Below are 22,570 nucleotides of genomic sequence, written 5' to 3'. Positions count from 1 at the left end.
ATCTACACATAATTGCACATCCTTTTGTCCTTGCTATGCAGCTTGTCACAGACATGAAGACGTCTGCTCAGACCAGGGTATTCGCATGTAGCTCGCAACTTTATGGAAGAGGATGTGGTTAAAATTTGGTTATTGAGATGGTTGTTTTTCATGCACGGTTTGTAATTTCAAACAGTGCTATTTAGGTTTCAGTAAGACGATAGCCATCATGTGAAGAGCAGATCAGAACAGCACCGCTGTCAGATTCAATGTGTGCTCATCGTGTTTACATCAACCACCGTGTGCTTCACATTTATTAATCACAAAGTGAAAACTATTATCGACACACCCACACGTGTGTAAACTTAGTGGCCGTGCACGGTGATTTCACAGAGTCGATTTGAGTTAAACAAGCATAATATTTAAACCAGGAGTGATTTCGGAGGCGGTCAGCTATTTCAGTTACTTGCTGACTTGTCTTGGCAGATGAGCTGAAGCAGTGATCCAGACAGTGCCTTTTACACACGGTAATGAATATGTAGCCTGTTGATCTTTCCAACTGAAATTAGTTAATTAAAGGGTATTCTATAATACCTAATTAAACATGCAAGTCTGGATCAATTTTCATTCATAGTTTAGGAGGAAATAAATCATTCATTACCCTCTATACCTCATTTATCCATCCATCTATCATAAGACGTGGAAATGCCCTTGCCCTCCTGGCAGGTTTAAAAAAGTAATTTCACTTCCAGGCTCTCAGGCTTTGTAATGAATTCTCCCCTCTGGCACCTCTTGAGAACAGCAGCTGAGAACAGCCGATTATGTCTAACTGACAACCGTCAATATTAACTGACACGGGTTAACATCAAACCGCTCACTATGGAACATGATTATTTCTAAAATATACAATAATTCTCGCTCTGGCCTTTCCCCCCTTTTGGAGATATTCACACAACCACGCCAGGATTCTCACATATTTCAGCCCATGTGCTTCAAATTACATGAACCTAACATTACTGTTAACCTTTTGTGAATGGTTTCTTGAGTTGATGAATGTGGGTTTCCTTCCTTTGGACTGGTATTGGTTTCAGTTCATGTCTGCGTGGTGTTAAAATGAACTTGCAGAAACTTGCTTGAGTGGTCCAATCCTTTACAGTGAACACTCAGTCACATTTAATAGTTATCCAAACAAAATTGTGTTAATGTTCCATAATATGTTCGTGAACCCTTTAGTAAATATGACTTACACTCATCTTCAATATAGACAATTAACAGTAGCTACGATAGTTCGTTAAAGGTCGAATGAGGTCTTCCAAATTAAAGCAGGATATTTTTCTTGCTCATTTGCGACTGCACTTGCATGCATTGGTTGCAAGTGCCGGATGTAAACAGTTATTCATGCTAATGACAAGACAAAGCTGCGTATTTGGTAATATTTTTGCTTGTATTTGGGGTCATATGTAATATACTGCAAAAGTGGGTTTTGAAGAGTTGTTGTGGACATCTTAAAGTATTTTTACTGCAATGAAAATGGGTTTTAATCGCCATTGTTGGGAAGCAGCAAGCTTCAGAGTTTCCGAGACAGCTTTCAAGCCCACCTAGCATCAGTGTTTCATGTTAAAATACAGGTTTTTGGTGGAACTTCGCAGCTTTACAGCAAACGTTTAAAGAAATGCTGTAAAGGGTTAATGTTTCAAAATAGAGCCAATATACTCCAGCGACAGGAAATCTGTCTTTGTAATTTCCCACATAGTGGATTTAGTTGATGTATGATGGGTCAGCTATTGACTCCACAAATCAACATTATGGACATGTGTGTGTTTTAAAGACTGTGCTCGTACAACCACAATTAGTACAGTAGGTCAGCGTTGCCATATCCCCAGATCTCATCACTGAGGTGGAGTGTCTTTGATGGGAAAGACGCAGGTTGGGAGAATTTGTCAGATTAATGACCAGAGTGCATCAGTGAGATAAAAAACTGTTTGAGGACAGGGACTTCTTGTGAGCAGCGTGAAAGAGGTTAGATATGAATGTACGTGCTGATTCAGTTGTATTTTGTGTAGCTTGTAGCTTTATTAGCATCAAGCAAAAGATCAAAACAACAGAAAAAAACCCTCCCGCTCTGTTCTCCTCATAGTTCAGGATGTACATATGAAATTTAATGTTTTGTAAATCAGATAAGTCCAACCTAAAGCTTTATCTGACTTGTGTTCTGGTGTAGAGACACAGATGTAAATCAGTTTCCTTCATCAATAGCTGTCTGTGTTAACGATCTATAACTGATCAATGAATGATTTCCTTCTTAAATAAACAATGCCCTTTTCATTGAAGAGTTTTTAACAGTTGAATCAACAAGTAAATTATTTAAATAAGAAAATAACACAAAATAATGTGAGAATGTCAGTCAGTGTGGCTGCTCTTGTGCGGCTGATTGATTTTCAACATATTAAACGATAATTTTGTGCCTCATTTCCGGTGGATGAGTTGGATGAAGATAAACTTGCTTAAAGAAAATTACTGTGTATGAAGAGGAACAAGAACAGTTATTGGGTTTTCAAATTAAGAATATGTGCATGTGTATATGGATGGTCGTGTGAGTAATAGACTTGGTCACTTCCCTTTAACAACCACAGTCAGCTGGAGGTCCGGTGAGGTGCAGATGCTTCAATTATTTTGGGTGAACATACCTTTTATTTTGCCTTTTCGTGTCAAGTGGAAAACCACTTGCATAGTTCCCCAAGGTCTGCAGGATGTTTGATCATATCTCATCCCTATTGTGGCAACTTATCAGGAAAGGTCAACAATACATCCACAATTACATTATATAGATATTATATACATTATTATTTGAGTGAAAGCCAAAAGTTGGAGGTTACCATTGTAATGCTGAATGGAAAGCTTATGAAAACAAACATTAAAAACTTAGATCTCATGAAAAGATGAACCAAAACTAACAATGTTTGTGGCTCTAAGCTCCAAGCCCATTGGTTCCTACTGAAAATATAAATATTTAAAAACAACTTCATAAATGTATTGCTTTCATTTTTAAAGGCTAAGTAGTTTCCTTAAACAGCTGTTCATTTAAACAAATGAGGAAATGGAGCGTTTGCGAGGGACTATTTTCTGCGGTGGATTAATCCATATTTGGTTTTCTAGTGAGTATTTGGGGCAGCAGGACGGTGTGTGTGTGTGTGTGTTTGTGTGTGTGTGAGTGACTGAGTCAAAATAAACCTCAGTGTGTGTGTTGATGGTGATGAAGGTGATGTTTTAATAGTTGTTGGAAACTGCAGCTCTAGAGGAAGAAGATATATCGGGTTGTAGATACAATACTTTAACACGATATAGTCACCGTTAATTCTGGTCTTTTTAATGGTGTTTGTTGACATAATGAAAAATACTGAATGCCATCAGCCTTAATCTGTCAAAGAAGAAATATTTAACCAACTGATCCATCAACATGTTGTTTTTTTACAAGTGGAGACCTGGGGCAAGAAACCACTTTTATTTGATCAATAAATCAGTATTAAATGCTGCTGTAGAGGTTCCTCTAAACCCCAGGCAGTGATAGACACCCTATTGATGGGTATTGATCAGTCGTATGGATCTATAGGATGGGGCTGTTGAAGCTTCGTACACGGTGTTGAGTTGTTAGCGCTAAGTTGGTCTTGTGCTTGTGGCAACCGGGAACCTAATGAGGATCAGCTTGTTTGACGGTGTAACTGTACCACATGCTAATTGAGTTCACCGCTCCTCATTAGATGTTCAGTCATCAGAATCCATGTTGCGAAACATTGACGTTAGAAGTTAATCTGAGGATTGGCAACAGCGTGCCACCGAGGCTCAGACGGTATACAGCCGGATCCCAGCTCGAGCCTCGACTGATTAGCACATTATCAACCAGAGAAGAAGAGGTGAGATCACCTGATGTACAGTTCAGTTGACATTGATATATGGAGGACCAGAGATGTCACCGGAAAAGTCATTTCCATATTTTAAAAGCGTTAAAAATAGGAATTGTAAAAAGAATTTGTAAATAAACTATTAATTACTCAATAAATTTAAAAATGGATTTACAAAACCAGCATACAGCAACACTCATTAAATAAACCATTCATAAATACATTTATAAATTAATGAGTAAATGATAGAATTTGAAAAACTATTTGAAGAGGTATTTTAAAAATGAGAATACATTTCTGGATTCCCTCTTCAATTTCCATTTCCTTCTTCCATCTGCTTCTCCTATTCCTGTTGGCTAATCAATTAACTTATCAATTAGCTAAGTCATTTAGCTTCTCCTTTTAGCCTGTCCATGACACTCTTGATCGTCAGTGATGGTAAAACCTGACTGGTTAGCTCTTCAACCAATCGGAGACCTTGTTACATCCCATGGCCAATTGGAATTGTTTGGCCTGGAAAAAAGGAAGTTATTTATTCCCATTTTTTATTTATTCATGAATTAATACATGTATTTACAAACTGATTATGAGAATATGATATGATTATGAGAGTTTTATGCTGTTTTTGTAAATCCGTTTAATTGATGGATTAATCGTTCATTTTTAAATAATATTAAACAATTCCTCATTTCCTGTGACATCACTGATCCTCCATATTGTCACCTGTGTTCATGTAGGTCATGTAGTTGCATCAGACTGAGGTGTTTCTATACAAGAGACGTCCTGCTTTTGTGAATGTGATGAATTAAGTGATTTTTCTATTAGATGTGAGCTTTGTTATTTATTGCAGGAGCTGCAGAGATAAAAGCCTCAGCTAATGGACTTGTAAAAGCATTATTACACTGCTGCCGAGGTAATCACCCGGCAATGCAAGACTTGTAGTAATATGAAGATTTACTCAAAACATGTCAGTTAGGTCATTGTTATTATTACAAAGATGCGTTCGACATAACCGGATGAAACGGTCGCATTATGTGTCTCCTGCGCAGCCTCGTCCCGCACGTCGTTATCGGGCTCGAGTGCTTCACACGGCTTCAGAGGAATGACTTTAATTTGGACAGGATTGTAAAAGATCTGAGGATAACACCCCAACAGGACAGAGGAGAGAGAGAAATGAGGGTGTGCATGGATGATATCTGTCAAACTAGTTCCTGAAAATAGCAGAACTCGATAAAAGGCCGTGGAGATTGTGTGCAAACTGACAAACTTTTTATTGTTTGCATGGGTTTAGCAGCGATAGTGTGTGTGTGAAGCTTTCAGCTGCATGCCTGCTCGTTGAAGGGGGGGGGGGGCAGTTAAATGTGGCACTTTGGAGATAGTGTGGTGCTGCCACATTCTCGGCGGGCCAAGGCTGTGTCCTCTGGCAGAGAGGTGAGATTTTGACAGCAACACTGGAGGCAGTTGAGATGAGAGGCGTGGGGGAGGGCGGTGGGACAACCCGCTCTTATAGAGGAATCCATACAGCTGACGAGAAGTGACGAAGGCGTCCAGGAGGAGGGGATATTAAAGAAAACACACTCTGGTGGTCGTTTGAATCTCAGAAACACAAGCTCTTTAAACATCAGATGACCCGCGATGTGCTCGGTCACTGCCAGAGCAGGAAAGACTTTTCTATCTGTCTCGTTTTATGATTTTATCAGTTGTAGTCATTATTGTTGTAAGTTACAGAATGAATCTGTTATCTGGCGTCTGTACGCTCGGTCTGAGCAAAGAAAATAAATATTCAAACTGTGACAACCTGTTCAAATTCAACATTGACCGTAAGTCTATAAACATGTCCGACAGCTTGAATTAGTTGGAATGAATTATGTCACCGTTCAAATTCCTTCAAACCTGATTGTATTGTTAGAGTGACGCCCCGCTATCAGAGTTTATGATGTGCAGTTTATCAGGGAGAGAAACACAACTCTGTGTTGTTTACATATTGTTGGAGTAGTTGGAGAATAGATGGTGTCTCTCTGTTTAGAAACACCAACAGAGTCAAGTGTTGGTTGAGAAATGAGTATTAGCTCCAGTGTTAGCCTCATTTTCCAGCCCCATGCGTTCTAGCAAGGTAGCAGTCAAGTACCAACCTTTAGCTAACAATAGCAGATAGTAAATAATAAAATCTCTCAACTGTTCAAAGCTCATTAGGACTGAAATCATGACTATTTCTTAATAATTGTACATATAGTAAGTCAATAGCCACAATAAAACCAACACAAATCAGTTAAAACTCTTACTAAAGCACATTATTAGCTTAATTTAGCATGCTACGTTAGTGGATTAACTAATGTAATGTCTGATACATTCAGTTTTTACTTAAATCTGCACTTTACAAGAAATGTTTCATTATTATTATTAAGTGAAAAATAACACAGCAGCTAAATCTAATGCTGCATTAGAATCGGTAAATGTGTATTAGTCTGGTAGCTTAAATGCTAATTAGATATTTTACAGTGGCACAGTCAAGCCCGGGGAAAACACCTCGCTTGACCTCCATGTTTTTGTCCTATTGACTCCCGTGATGTTTTCATATTGTTTTGTAGCGCTCAGCGGGTGTGCGGTTGTCTCAGATTATTTTATGTCCGCCTTGGACGGAGCAGTGACTCACTACTGAAGGCCTAATGGGTCCGTTTGACCCCCCTCCAAGACTATTCTTCCTCAAACACTGGAAGCAGTGTTACACGCTCACAACATATATAGAGTTTTCCAGCGAGCCATTGTCGCACTTGAGTCATCACGGTTTCCTGTGACCTCCCTGAGACGCCCGTTGCCCAGTGTTTGAGCTGATTTGTCAGTATTTCACTGACTCTTTTCTGATTTGTTTTGGTTTCCCATTTTTGTCGAATCTGCAGAAGTGTGAGGAGAAAACAAAGGACGGTGTCGGCGTCGTGGTTTTCAGGATGTTATCTCGTGTTGCGATCGTGCTTTGTTGGAAGTGGGACATCAGATCAGCGTGGTGGTGGCGGCCTCTGAGCTCCCTTTTAATTATATTTCACCTCAAGAGCAAAAGCGTAATTGCCACAAAGGCAGTGTTCACAGAGCAGTGGAGGTCTTCACTGATAAGAAGTTGGTGTTTTAGTGAATTAGGACAGCCGGTGATTATTTCACATAATCTGGCAGTTCATCTGAAAAATAAATGTGGACGGTGCCATCGTGTTATAATCACACAAGGTGCTAAATCCTGAAAGTAACATTGATACTACCACTGCTGTTTCCAGCCAACGCTCCTCAGATAGCATTGTTTATCTGAAGAGCTTTTGTTTTAATTCTGCCCATATCCAGATGTAATATATGTACATATATTGAATTTCCATGTACGTATAAAATAAAAGCACAAAAATAAAAAAATTATATATGAAACTTATTAAAAACTGGAACAATTTCATATATTGACATATATGTCCAGATCATACAAATATCCATGTTTGTTTTAGACATATGTTACATAAATATACTGTATATCCATCCCACTGCCTCTTAATATATGTTGATATTTTAGGGTCCAAGAGACTGAAACCAGTTTCCCAGAATGTGTTAAAATTAATGAGAAGTTAATTAGAAAAACATGTAGAATTTGTGATGTGTATTGTTTCAGTAAACTTGCATATTTAAATTAAATATATCATGTATATATTTTTAATATACAAATGTTACTATGAGTATTTTATATATGTTATAAACCAAAACAGTCATATATACAGAGGATGTATATCTGTGATAATATTATATGTGACTTCACTGGTGATATAAGGACTTGTAGTCATATATTACATTTCTATACGGGTGAGAACAGACACTGGAGTTTATATGGTTTCAACAATAATAAAGACAATCTAAACTGAAACTAAAACTTCACCACTCAGTGAATTAATAGGAAATGACTCCTTGTCAGGAACATTGCTCAATTTGTTTTCTAGGCGGCTGCGTTCACACCCCCCCCTAAATCCAACGCTAGTCTGACACCAGGCAGCAGCCAGAAAAACAGGTTCCAAAGTCTGACCGGTTTTCCAGGTAAAGAGAGTAATTACATGTCAGGGGGCTTAAATAACCTGAAATAAGTGTCCCTCCCCTCTGCTGAGGTGGTGTTTGTCTCATCAGCTTTGAACTGAGCGGATGAATATAACACTGCTGATTGTGATGAAACACACCGAGGGGAAAAGTGACGATTAAAGATCAAGTTGAGTCAGAAATAAAAACGTAGCAGGTCAGACCCTCGGCGCTCAGTCCTGTGTGCGACGTTATCAACACAGTTCAATTACATGCCCACAGACACAGCTATAGAAATGTCACTGACATCCTGTTCATATGTTAAATATTTACACATCTGCATACCTGCCGTAGCGTGAAAGCGTCAGCGGCACAGTGTTGTCGCAGTGTGAGTGAGTGGAGATCAGCAGCTATAATGAAAGCGGAGCATTTGTTCAGTTCCACTCACTTGGAGAGCTGCTACTTTTCTTAATTAACTTAATTAGATCCAAAACAAAGATAATCAATGGAAAACAAGAGAGAAATGATCAGTTAACCTAGTTTGGATCCGTCACGCAGCCTGTACCCTGACCTTTTACTGCTGCACTAAAAGTGACTCAACTGAGACCTCGGCGCCGTCGTTCACACACAGATCACATGTATGTGGGTTTTGAAACCTCTTTCACCCGGAGCTCAGCGGCGTTCAGACTTTCATTACAACACTAGTATCACTTTAGTTTATTTCAGGCTAAAACGATTCTTTCAAAAGTTTGTGAAATACAGGAACGTCTCCTGAGCTGCTGCGCTGGCAGATTTTTTAAATGCAGTAATTATAATCATTTAAAACAAGTGTACCATATGAAATAAGTACGCAGTGCAGGGTTACATATTGAGATTATTTTGGCAGATATTGTGATTTCAGTTGGAAAGATTTTCACTGATGAAGTGATTTTTGTTGGTTCTTGTACTAAACAATCATGTTCCTTTACGTCTGGAGAATATGATTTGAAGGCCGGGACGTCTCTGCAGCAGCACAACACTGATGGTGCTGACAATGCACAACAATGTTGACACACGTTTTAGCTTTATCAAACAAACTGCAGCTCCTGAAATTTGGATTTTGCATTTGGCCATATTGCGATTTTGATTATATTTCGATTAATTGTGCAGCTCTACAGCTAAACAGACTCAGTAAAAGACCATAAAACGGTGAAAAATAAAACTTCTTTGGTCCAAAACTGATAGACATTAAATTAACTGTATTATAAGACAGAGAAATATTGTAAATTCTCACATTTGAGAAACTGAAAACATCAAATATTTGACATTTGTGCTTGAAAAGTGACTGAAATTATTATTCGATTATCAAAATAGTTGCCACTTAATTTTTAATTGAGTAATAATTGTGCAGGTAAGGGTGTTTAAGGAGGAGTAATTAGGTCAGGTGACACTGTGTGTGTAAAGGAGGTCACCAGGAGGCGGGAGAAGAGGCTTTTAGCAGCTTATTGTAATAGTGCTGATTTTGTTGGCGAGGTAAGTAAGTTCTCATCTGACTGTGCGAACAGCTGGTTCACGCTGGAACAGATGTAATGGAGGCTGAATTATGTAACTGCAGCCAAAAGGAAGGCGCAGTGTGTGTTCTAATGGACCTTGTGTGTATCCAGTCACACAGTCGGCGTGTAGCAGGTTCCAACACGGGACGCAGCGGCGTCCCTGCAACGCCGCCGCGTCTCACTGTCGGAGTACAACGTCTCGCTCAAGGACACTTCACACTGTTTTTCTTTTCCTTCTCTTCCATGGCCGCTGACGTTACCCCAGCTCCCTCTATACCCCCCCCTCCCCCACTAACCCCCTCCCAGTCTGCCCCGGCTGAGTTTCAGCTCCAGTTTTCCATCGGTTTTGATTAATATAGCTGTTGCTGTATAAATGTTGTTGGTCTCATGCTCCTGATCTCTTTTCTTTGACACTGTTACCATCCATTTTATTGTTTTCATGTGCAGAGTTTCCCCCCAACCTTTGTGTTGACCCCCCCCCCCCGAATGGGACCCCTGCCCAAGAAGAAACCAAAAAAACAAAGAGAAAACCTAAATATTTTACTTGTCATTTTCCTATTTATATGCACGTGTTTCATTTCAGCTCAGTGTGAGAGTCTCTATCCTCTCTGCTCTCATTTACAGTCACATTTCTCCCCTCTGCTTCCTGTTTCACCATATGTGTGGTGTAGCCCCTCCCCACACACACCCACACACATACACACCCCCACACACACACACACACACACACACACACACACACAGAGAGAGGTCGACAACTCGTTAGGTTAAGTGCTGTGAAAGCTTTCCAACAAGTCTTATAAATCCCCGTAAAACCAAAGATGCAAAGACGTCGATCTCAAACGTCTGAAAGTCAGGACGAAGTATCAGGGTTTTTTTTTTTTTTGGTTTGTTTTTTGCTGACAACCTGTTTAAAATAGGCGGTAAAGCAAAGTCAAATTTGACAAATTGCTATGGAAACAGACTTAATGAATAAACTTCAAGTGATGAAAACAGCAGATGTGTGTGGAGCGACGATGAGGAGACCGAACCTTCCTCCCACAACACATGAAACAAACACAAATGTCACATTTCCATCACACTTCCAACACTGTTTGAGGTTTGACTTCTTCTTCTGCGATGAGTTAATGGTTCCTGACTGGAGAAGGTGGAGCTGTTTACCTCCCTGCACCAGCTCCTCACATCTGCATACAGTGGTGGATGTGCATTACTTTGCATTTTCTTGCAGATTTCTCTTTTGAACAAACTGGTTCATGTCTAAAGTAGATGGATTAGTTCAGGGTGGGACTCGCTCGTGGAGGTGGGACACATTCTTCGGTGATAGCTTATCAATAGGCTGGAGCTGGTGTTGAGCAACAGGATGTATAAATCAGGATGGAGTTGAAAGTTATGGCTGGAGTTGTTACAGTGAAGCTGCGACACAGCACCGCTGGAGCTGTGGAGATCAGGCTCAGTATCACCAGCCGAATGGGCGCCGGCGCCCGGAGAGACTGTTTGTATCTGTGGACGAAGCCGCATGTGACTCTGCACTTTTGTCGATGTTTGTCTGATGTCGGGTTTTTCTCTCTGTGCGACCGAGGGGGCTGCTCGCAACCAACACCAGCGACATTCACCCACTTGCGACGGCCCAGCACTCATGAATCCTCAGCGTCACGCCAATCCCCCGTAGATAATACTGCCTTATTTATCACCATGTGCCGGCAGTCATCCTGTCACTCACACTGCATTGTCACGGCTGGAGCCTCTTTGTTTCATGTCCCCGGTCATCTGCTCCCGTAAGCTAGCGCTGATGTGTGAAGCTGCTGTTGTTACTGACTGAGGTTTTTTTCCTTCGGTAAAAATGAAAGCTGGAAACAAACGGGGGTCTGTGTGTCTCTCAGAATAACAGGGACTTTGTTTTTAGAAAGGAAAAGTTGCCGTTGAGGTTTGAAGATGGTGTTTTCTGATTCTCTCACATTTACCACCATTGTGTCTGGATGGTGTGAGATTTGCTGCACCTGTTTCCACCTCCAGCAGCTGTCTGTACAATAAACGTTATGTAGGTTCAGTGACAGCTGATATCCTCTCCTGTTTGACCTCAGCAGCCGCCACACACCGTCAGAAGCTGTACGTGTTTGTTTATGGCTAATAAAGCATGACCTTTACAGTAAATATTACCAGTGCTCTTAATGTGGCTTCTAAAGCGGTGAGGTTTCATACAAATGATTCACAGTCAGTCAGCTGCTAATGATTCAGCCGCGCTCACAAACAGGCCTCCGCTGAAAGAGGAAGTGTTTACTTCCTAGGTTCTTGTTCCTGTAGCAGCAAATATGTTGTATCCACTGTTCATTCCCACTATAAGAGTCTGCACTGGCACCGGGTTACATTGCACAAAGCTCATTAGAGCGGGAGCACTGGTCTGCAGGGGTCTTGATTAATGAGCTCTAATTTTAGCTAACATATCGTCCTAGCTTTGGTTTTAGTGCAAGTTATTGTATAAAGAGAATATACAGCAGTGGTTCTCAACCTTTTCCATCTCACGGCTCCACTTTAAAACCTCTGAGGTTGGCGACCACGTAACAATACAGAAGCCAAATAATACGTTCTCAGAGCTGTTTATTTTAATGACGTTCAGGAGCGAACTGAAAGCTGCATTTTTCAGCAGTCGGACTTCACACTTCACGAGTTAACGTCGTAGTCTGTCAGCGACAACTTAACATTTTTTAAAATGTTTTTAAAAGATCTTTTGAAAACATTTAAAAACATTACATTTTCATTATTATTTATTTTATAATTACATCTCCGTTTCACCAGAATCGTCCTGGTTTTTTAATGATTTGTCGGCCTATAGTTTTAATGCTACTAAGACTGTTGATACGTCAGATGTGTAATTCTTCGTAGACTGTTAAACTACTTTTTTATGTGTTTACATTTTACAGGCAATGCCACAGACACCCGTTGTATTTAAATATCATTCATTGTGTACAATACAAACTCTATTGGTCGCTGAATAAATAAACCTAATCCCGTTAAGCTATTATGACTGTACTATTGTAGGCTTGAGAAATATCCAACATGTAATATCTCGATAAAGTCCAGCCCAAATATTGCAATGTGTAACATAATGTAATATAATATATTAATATTATCGTATATATTATAATATGATAATATTATTTATTATAGTAATATAATTAGATAGTTGTATTTTATATATTTATATTGTAGTATTTTATGTTACAGTTGTTTATAGATTCTATAGGTATAAGCGATGCTGCCGTTAAACATCAGATCAATTTATAATTATTTTATTTGTCACATGCCAATTAGGCAAAGCAGTGGAAGGAGGGTCGGACTCGTCAGCTGGGCAGACGGTGCAAAACTGGGGGAAAAAAAGAAGAAAATGTGATATGAAAAGAATTGCATATGGTGGGACATATTGTAATAATCAATACGGTCGAATATCAGCAGGAGCTGAGTGACTTGTACACCATTAGATTTCTAGTTTTAAGGTGCATTAAAGTCTGTGGAGATCCAATCGCACCCATTGTATTTATAATGCCACAGAAATCTGAAAACACTCAGTGTGGTGCACTAATGGACTGTGAGTGTGTTGTTGTTATGATGCGACTGTTGTGCATTAAAGCCGAACGCAGAAGTGCATCTATAGCAATCGATACACCTCAAGGCCAATTAGTGATGACGTGATTATAAAGTCGTCCTTCAGTATCAGCGCTGCGTTAGACCCTCCTCCTCCTCCTCCTGTGTTTTCCTTTTCTTTGGACCTGATTGTGGAAGCAGAAGGTGAGTGTTGATAGTATTGTTTGTCCGCTGGTGGAAATGTGTGTGTGTGTGTGTGTGTGTGTGTGTGTGTGTGTGTGTGTGTGTGTGTGTGTGTATCAAGATGTAAATACTGGGAAACGTATGAACCCAGCCATAAGGAGCCAGGGGTTTTGTCCTCGCCTGCGGAGGTTGTTTGTAGGTGAAGTCCGGACACTTCCCTCTCGTGCGTGCAGGGTGCTGGTGTAGTGCTAATGGGCCCGTGGAGGGGGGGCGCTAATTGATTCATTCTCCCCACTCTCGTTCTCATTAACACCCGTTCCCTGGGAGGCTTGTATCTCTCCAGGTTCCCCCGGAGCCTCCCATGTGTCCCTCTCTCCCTCCCCGCCGCTTCACTCTCGTCTGGGGACAGGTGTCAGGGAGAGTCCCAAACCGAGGCCGGGATCACAGCCGGGAGGTGGAGGTGGAGGAGGACAGGTTGTTGCGTGTGGCTGAGTGAGATGATGCTGTATATTAACCCACTTGTTCCTCTCTCCCCCCTCCCCCCCCACCCACCTTGTGTTTGCAGCATTCGCAGCGTGATGCAGAAGTACCTGGAGGAGAGAGACGAGCTGACGTTTGACAAAATTTTCAACCAGAAAATTGGTAAGTCTCAACATCTGTATCATATTAAAGCAGCGCTCGGACACAGTAATGACATCACCGGGCTTCAGCAGTCTTCCTCTGCCGCACAGACAATATAATAAAACAACAGCTGAAATCTGATTTATTTGAATATGATCACATTCACACCAACGTGACCTCTGAGCTGCTGAGGTCATGCTCTCCATTCATACAGTAATTTAACTAAAACACAATCATCTTAAAGGCAGAATATGAACTTTTCTTCCTTTTTAAATCGTCTAAGAACGACTTTGTTCTATATGTTGTTGAGTCGTGCTCTTACTTTATGTCTCCGGATGTTTTGAAAAGAGGAATCTGTGATTTTGATCAAGCTAATGGTGCGTTTCATTTACTCTTTATATCGTCAGGTTTGTAGTCGTTTACTAGAAGCTCAAAATTGACTTTTTATCCAGTTTTAAGTCACATTTTTTATGTTGCACGTTTTAGATCTTGGTCGTTTTTGACTTTTAGATTTTAACCAGACGAAGGATTTTAGTGGTTGAACGTCCGGATCTGAAGTTTTCAGAGTAAATGTCAGCGGCAGCCACTCTGAGACGAGTGGTGGTGAAACCTTATTCAGTGTTTCTACTGGGTTTAATCAGCGGGTCCGTTTGTTCTGGAAAGGAGGAGACCTGGTTAAGACAACAACTCCCATGATTCCCTGTTACTCCCCTAGTGGCTGAAAATCACACATTGTTGCTTCGAGGATTCACTTGTCGGCGTCTTTTTCGGAGCTTCCGGCCTCATTTCCTCTTAATCAGCTGATACTCTGCTCAGGGAGTTAGTGTGGAAAACCCCACCCACTGATGAAGACCATGAGAGTTGGCTGAAAGTATAGACAGACTGATATGTGTTCAAATGTTTCTAAAAAAATCAAAAATCTAATTTCAAAGAGCTGGTGAGTGTATTGAATTATTCAGTTGTGGCTTTATTGGAGCAGCTGTTAATGTACAAACATGTTAAAGTCATTTCTCTCCTCTGAACTTACACATTATCTTCTTCTTCTTCTTCTTCTGTGGTGTACACATCTTTGACTTTGCTCTACTTATTCTGCGATTTCTGTATTTTAGCATTTACCATCATTCTGTAATTGTCATTTACAGCTTCTATGACAAACGCTAACTTTACATTTAGTGGCTGATCTCACGGATGAAGCTGCGTGGCTCTAGAAATGACGCTGTCGATGTCGGGGATGTCCAGAGAAAGAACCGTAATCACGTTGGTGATAGTCTGACTTTTCATTTAACGCCACCGGCATGTTTTTGGCTTCCAGTGAAATATCTCAACCTCTACTCGGATGTTTGGCTTCAGAAACCTGACGCAGACATTCATGTGCAGCCTCACAGAGCTGCCAGCGTAACTGTGCAACTGTCCAAAGCATTGACAAAGACGAGCGCTGCCAACTGGAGATGATATCAGCTGTAGTGAATTACATTAATCACCAAAAAACCAGGATGAAGCTTGGCTGTCGTCTGGCTGCTGCTGCTCTCTGAGACCCGGTGTTTGTGACGTAGAAGGAGCTCGACAGTCTTGTGTTGTTGTGGTTGATCTTCTTTGTACAGTGTAAAATAAGTCGTTAGTCTTCACCTGTCGCACATCTCATCTTGAATGTTAGTTGTTTTTAATGTTTGAAAGCAGAATCCAGATGAATTTGATTGGATTCACTGGATTCATTGTGTTGCTGCTAAATGGGATTTAAGCTGTGCAAATAACGTGCACCTACATCCACCATCTACCACATCGATTGCTTGTGAAGTGAGGTGTTAACTCTGTTGTTATTGGTCTCTCTGGGGTTTCTCCATTAGCGCAGCTGGTCCTGACATCCAGACCCACGAAGCCATCGATCAAACAAACTCATCGCTTTCTAAAAAAAAAAAAAATCCCTCACTTCAGTGTTGTCATGACGCAGCGTTTTAACTTCTTTTATTATGTTCTGCTGGGTCATGGAGCCGCGTGTCTCACACTGTCCCGATACCTGCTCCCACTCCTCCGTGCAGAGCTGTTGGCCGTGGTCACGGGGGCGGCTCAGTTTGTGTTCAGTGTGTTTAGTGTCAGCGCTGTCGATCCAGCGCCGAGCGTCACGTTTCCTGCTTCCTCCTGCCCTCCAGTCGGTAGCAGCGCCTCTGTGCTGGCTCCTCCGAGTGTTTCCATTCTGAGCAGACGGGCTTCGTGCCAGAAGTTGTGGCGTACCAGGGGACCACAGCTGCCCTGCAGGCTCCTGCTTGGTTTACTTACTGTTCTAGGTCTCAGCCCCCCTCTGAGAATAGACTGCGTTAATTCTCCCGGCCTCCTTCTCTTTGTCTTCAGCTCTCCCTCCGTCAGACTTGGCGCTCTCCTTGTTTCTCTCTGTCTCTCACGTTCAGTATCATCACCTCATCCTTCCTCTTTTGTGTGTGTGTGTGTGTGTGTGTGTGAGTGTGTGAGTGTGTGTGTGTGTGGGTGTGTGGGTGTGTACATGAGACACCAGAAAGAAGCCCATGGCACCCACCGTTTGAATCCTTTATTGACAGAAGAACAATTTGCAAGAATTTGTATACTTGATTAATTGTGATTGGTTCATAAAGGGAGGGTTGTAAACAACATGGACTTTAAAGAGAGTAAAACACGGACTAGGTTTGTGCAACACTGACCGCCTTCCACAGGAAGATGTCCGCCGTTATTCGCATGTTTAAATGACATCAGCCTGGGAACTTTGTTCTGTGTAAAACATGTTTTCAGAGCAGGAAATAATGTTTTACACAGAACAAAGTCATTTAAACATGCCAATAACGGCGGACATCTTCCTGTGGAAGGCGTTCAGTGTTGCACAAACCTAGTCCGTGTCCTGGTCTGTGTGTGGTCAATGTGCAAGAACACATAGTTAAACACTGTCGTGGAACTGCTGTAAAAAACTATGTTCAATGGAAAGTATCTAAAGCCAGTAAAGTTAATAAGCTAAGCTAAGCTAAGCTAAATGTTGCTAAATGACGGAATACTCTACTTAGCATTTTCATGACGTTGTTGCGTCATCTTTGCATCCAGCTGGTTTCAGCTCTTCATCCGTTGGCTTCTCTCCTCTCTGTCCTCACACTTACAGCTGAATTCACAGTAAAGCTGTTCTCACTGACATGTTTTTTTCTGTTTCCGTTGTCAGACAACGGAAAAACTATGAAATAGTAAATGAAACGCAGCCTCATGATGAACCAACACGTCACTGACGACTCTCTTCTACGAAAAGTAGCTAAAGGAGTCTGGAAAGTTGGCGACACTTCCTGTGAGTGTGCGTCAAGAGAAAGTTAGAGAAATGACCGGACACAGACCAAAACTCTGAAATGACTCAACAAGAGATCCTTCTTGTAAAAAGACAAATCCTTTAGTGAAATTTAGTGAAAATGATCAATTAGTTTATGAAATGAGTGTGAAAATCAGCAAATCCTTTAACGAAGAATCCATCAGCTAAACAGTTGATTCATCTTTTTTCTCTATCAATTAATGAGCTGAAAGTTTCAGATCTAGACTGAATCTTCTCTAATGGATGATGTTTTCCACGACCTCCTTCTCGTCCACCGTTCCCTCCCGTCAGCCGGCGCCATTAGTCCGAGTCTCAGGTGTCATTATCTCGTCTCCCAGAAAACACTTGTTACCGGGCGGATCAATGAGCCCGTGCCTCTGGGACATTTACATTCCAGGTGATCAACAAACAGCCGTCCTCCTCTTAACTCCCGTCATATAACAGTTTGTCACATGGAGCTGAGCAGCTGGTTTCACCTCTCTGTTGTTGATACAGATATTTCTTAATACTCATCATCAACGCTTTATTATTAATGAGCATTGATTCTCCATTGACTGCTGCACAGTGAACTTTATTCAAATGCAATAAGTGAAACGGCGTCAAAATAAAAGTTGAAGGATTACTTGTTGTCCGTTCCACAGCTGGTTAAAGAAATGAAACGTCAAACGCTGTTTTCATTTTTATTTTTGAAATCGTTGGAAAATTTTCAGTTTTAATTGTTACTTAAATATTTGGTGCATCATCGGAAGGTTTATAAAAGCAACGTTGCATTTTAATTTTCACATTTGAGATGAATATCGTCCACTGAGAATTAAATGTCAGACTGCGTCTCCATTTTGATTTTAATACGGTCTTGGAGCGGCCGCATGAATCTGTGAAAATGCAAATTGGATCATTGCATTTTCACTTAATTAACACATACAGTGCATGTGTGGAGAATTTCATTTTCATTGTAAAGTTCATATCATCACTTTGATTTAGTCCCCTACAGGCTTCCGTAGTGCGTTAACGGCAGGACTCGCTCCTTCGCCCACCGGCCTCTGTCCGCCCTGCATCACTGGTTCTTCGTGCTCGTCCTGCTCGGTTCATTAACAGAACAACAGAAAACCTCTGAGCGCAGAGGAACTGCGAGCGCCGCTCGGAGACTGTGTGAATTTGAATGGCAAATGTGTGGCTTTGCATGTCAGTAACAACAGATAACCGTCCCACGCGCTCAAAGCTCCGTGTCGCAGCCTCAGAAACACAGACGGCGACCACAAACTCAAACCTGTTACTTCTGAATCTGAAACTCGATGACCGCAAACTGTTCAATCATTCCACAGATAGATTTTGGGTTTCAATTACTTGATCTGTTTTTATTTGCATAACATTTACAAAGTAGGACCTTTCCTTTTACAACGGGACACAGAGAGACTCATTCATGCTTTAATAATCCGTCTGCTTCTATTATTGCTGTGCCCTTCAACTCATTTCAAATGCTGCAGCCGTGGTTTTGATTCAGACAAAAACTGAGCTCACAACGCACCTGTCCTTTCAGACACGGACACTGACCGCCTCCCTCTGCTAGAACTGATTTTTATTTTATTTTTTTACAGTCGAGCATGTTCATTAATTTCATCCTCAGAAAAATGGAAACGTATGATCTTTTGTCAAGTTATTGTGGCAGAAAACGAGAGAACACACTCCTGCATCTTCAGTTTGAGTCTGTGCAGGGACACGCGGGTTCACACAGGTGGTGGGTTTACCTGTGCTGGATCTCCTTCACACTGGATCCATTTCTGGTCTGGTCACGGATGAAACATGTCCGCCCTCTTCGGTCGTAGCTGTGGAGAATTGGAAGTCGATTTCAATCAACAGTTGCGGGAGCTCGGCTGTGACTTTGCTTTTGATTTTTAGTTTTCACAACAGGCTTTGTCCTTGAGCTCAACAAGCGCTGTTGACTGTCATGGCAACCAAGGTCAGGAGGACGACACCGCAGCGCCGCTGGAATTTTAATCCTGAAAGGTGGATACACAGATTTAACCAGTCAATTCTTCGAAACGGAGAGCGCTTTATTACAACAATGAAATAAAATCATTTCATATTGACGAGCAGTTTAATTGGAGAAGAACCAGTCGGACGAGTTTTCACATAAAAGGTTCCACTCTTAAAAACCCGTCCAGAGACGCTGCCCTTCACTGTCTTTGTCCGTCTATAAACTCCAGAGGCCTGGGGGTGGGGGGTGGGGTGTGTGGGTGCGGTTGGGGTGGGGGGGCATTTATTAGACCTTGTCACAAAGCTGAAGAAAAGTGTGCAGGAGATCCGCCTGGTCGACCACACCTGCAGCCCTGAGCGGATTCACGGCACCAGACGAGGTCGGTGTCGGGCCTGATGACCATGATGTCATGGACCTTCTGTACCAGCACACGGGCCACGGCTTCACCTTCAGCACTTATATGAAACATATTGTTGAGACTCGGAGCCGCTTCACTGACGAGCGCTGCTGTTTCATGTTTCCTGCAGGTTTAGAGATTAAAGAACACGGATCACAATCCTTTATGTGTCGGATTAAGAGATTTAAGTTTCTTTATTGTGTGGCTGTGAAGGAGAGCCGGTCCTCATTGGCTGGAAGATGTGGATTATATCACACGGTGCTGATGTAGTGCCGCTGCTCCTTGTTAAACAGTCAAAGCTGCACCCATCACTTGTAGTGACGAACCCACAGGTGATCAGCGTGTTGTTTTGGACAACTGTAGAATCTACCTGTTCAACATAATGAATGAATGAATGAATGAATGAATGAATGAATGAATGTGTAGCTGGGGCTCTATAAATTCTGGGTGACCATCAGATGTAATTTCCGCTCACTGAAAACAGTTTAAATGCATCGTGAGGCTAAAAACAGCTGTCAGGTGGATCCAGGCTTTTTTCATGATGTGATCTTTGTCATGTTCCTTTACGTCTGGAGAACATGATCTGTAGGTCGGGGCGTCTCTGTAGCACCACAACACCGATGGTATTAACCATGCACAACAATGTTGAGACACATTTTAACTTCTTATCAAAATAAATTCCAGCATCTATAGTTTGGATATTGCACTTATTTTCCAATTATACTTGGATTCATTGTGCAGCTCCGGTTCCAAGTGTCACAGAGATGCAGTAGATTGTTCCAGAACGTGAATTAACAGTTGTGTGTTTCTGGCAATTGTCCGTAGTGTAACCTCAACAGACCATCACGTGTCCTGACGAGTCGCCCTCTGTGGAGGCTGCAGCTGCGACCGGCTGCACGTCATGCATTACTTTTTAATAATAACTCCATTATCCCTCATATTAATGCACGGCTGACTCGTGTTAATTTGCTCCTGCTTTAGGAGATTCAACGTGTGTAAACGTTCATTTAATCTTTTAAACAGCTGCAATAATAACAAGTTGAAATTCTACCTCCCTCTGTTTTTATTTATCTATTTATTATTATTATTTCTGATCCGTCTGTGATCTGATCCTGGGTCAGTATCATTCATACTAATAATACAGAGTGATAAAGGAGTGACAAAGGAGTGACCGTAGTAACGGGTGAGTGATGGAGGTTTGAGGCAGACGAAGAATCCTTGTAAAAACAGAGACTCACTGACGAGGTTATTCCAACCAGGTTTTTATTTTGATTGCATCATCCTCGCCTCTGTGCCACACAGCTCGTCCTCTGTTTTCATTCCTTAGCCATTTCTTCTTCTTCTTCTTCTTCTTCATTCTTTTCTTTCCTCACCCCTCCCTCTCTCTCTCTCTCTCTCTCTCTGTCTCCTGTCTTTCTCTCACTCTTTGCCTTGGCATTCTCCCTCTCCATCTGTCAGACTTCTGGAATGGATGATGGAGAGTTGTGCGTTGCCTAGCAACTGCGGTTGCCATGGGAACCCAACCCGAACTGCTGCATTTTTTTTTTTTTTTTTTTGCGTCGTCGACTGGGGAGAATTGAAATTGATTAAAGGAGGAATAAAATAGGTGATGAGAACTGGAGAGAGGAAACGGAGAGGACGACTCTAAAGAGGGGAGCGATAAACGAGAAACCTAAAGACCATCTCTCTTTTCTTTTTTTTTTTCCCCCAGAATTCAGTGTTTTGTTTTTTTGTTTTCTCTTCCTAGAGGCCAGGATGTGTGTGTCAACAGACTGTCCACGCCTCCAGTCCTTCTCACGTCTGTCCTTTTATTCATCCATCGTGATTCACACCATCCTCGCATCAAAGGAATCTGATTGCAGCCGGTTACTGGACACTACAAACTGCGCACTGAGAAAACAACAGATTATAATATGCACCGCTTCTTTTTATACAACAACCACCATCTTCACCTCTTAATGATAAAAATAACAACCGTAAACTTCGTTATCCCACATCTTTCCTTCACAAAATGCAGCTCAAAAATGTTTCTCAGATTAGGAGTCAGTCAATATTCAAATAAAATACAAATATGAATAATAAGTCTGCACACCTACTCAGCACAGTAATGTCAACAGCTCCAAGTCATACTACTGTGTGAGGTGTTGTTTTAACACTGCTGTGCTGTAGTGTGTCTCACACCTCCAGCGCCACTCGTTTCTGTCCCTGATCAACACGCAGTGACGAGGTAACGCAGCTCGCTCTTTGTCCAGGGATGATTCTGTTAGTTTCTTCAAACAAAATGGCTGCGTCCTCAGTGTCGGCAGAAAGCTCAGTCACCGGACGACGGTTTATGCCACGACGTGTAACTTACTACATTTAGATTAAATCGAACTCACTGCAGATTCCAAAGGATCTTGCGGCAGCAGCCAGACAGAAACTTTGCCATCTGCCAGAAATCCATCAGATCGCCCAACAACCCGATCGTTAATCGTTCAGATGATTAATCAGATGCAGCGACCCTGAAACTGAACGTCAAACCAGAGCCAATCTGGCAGAGGTCCGTACAGTGACTGCTTCCTAAAGCATGGAGCAGGTGCACAGCTGTTTGTTGTTGCCTGATGGATCCTGGATTTTAGAAAATCAATAAAGCTTTTTTTTTTTACATTAGACACAGTTTAGTATTTTTTGTGCTCGTATATTTTTTGTGCAGGAGTGAACCCTCTGGCAGCTCAGAAATAATCTCATTAAAGCTCCATTTAGTAGCTTTTTCTGGAACTATTGATTATATCACATGATCATCCTCCACTTTCATCCACCTATAGATTTATTACACATTTTTATGTAAGCCCCGCCTCCCACCTTGTTCAGAGCTCCGACGTGCGACAGGCCCCGGAAACAAAACAACATGTCGGCCGTGTGACACTGATAAACAATGCTGATACGGATCCATTATATTTGTTCTTTTACATTAGACACAGTTTAGCATTTTTGTGTTCATGTTTTTTTGTCCGTCAGCTGCTGAATGAACGTTGTGGTGAGATTGATCTGTCAGCTCCTTTGTCCCAGCGTCAGGTGTAAACT

At 41.6% G+C, this 22,570-nt stretch overlaps 1 protein-coding gene across 1 annotated transcript in view; it reads left to right on the top strand.

Moving 5' to 3' along the window:
• The window catches only part of grk3 (G protein-coupled receptor kinase 3), a 64,270-nt gene that overhangs the window by 3,797 nt on the left and 37,903 nt on the right, over positions 1–22,570 (top strand). Inside the window, exon 2 of the mRNA XM_056403350.1 lies at positions 13,770–13,846. Within this exon, the coding sequence (XP_056259325.1) occupies positions 13,770–13,846 (77 nt within the window). The remainder of the gene's footprint in view (positions 1–13,769; positions 13,847–22,570) is intronic.

The sequence above is a fragment of the Seriola aureovittata genome, chromosome 18, assembly GCF_021018895.1.
Source record: "Seriola aureovittata isolate HTS-2021-v1 ecotype China chromosome 18, ASM2101889v1, whole genome shotgun sequence".
Lineage (NCBI taxonomy): Eukaryota > Metazoa > Chordata > Actinopteri > Carangiformes > Carangidae > Seriola > Seriola aureovittata.
This window is presented reverse-complemented; position numbering and strand designations above follow the sequence as displayed.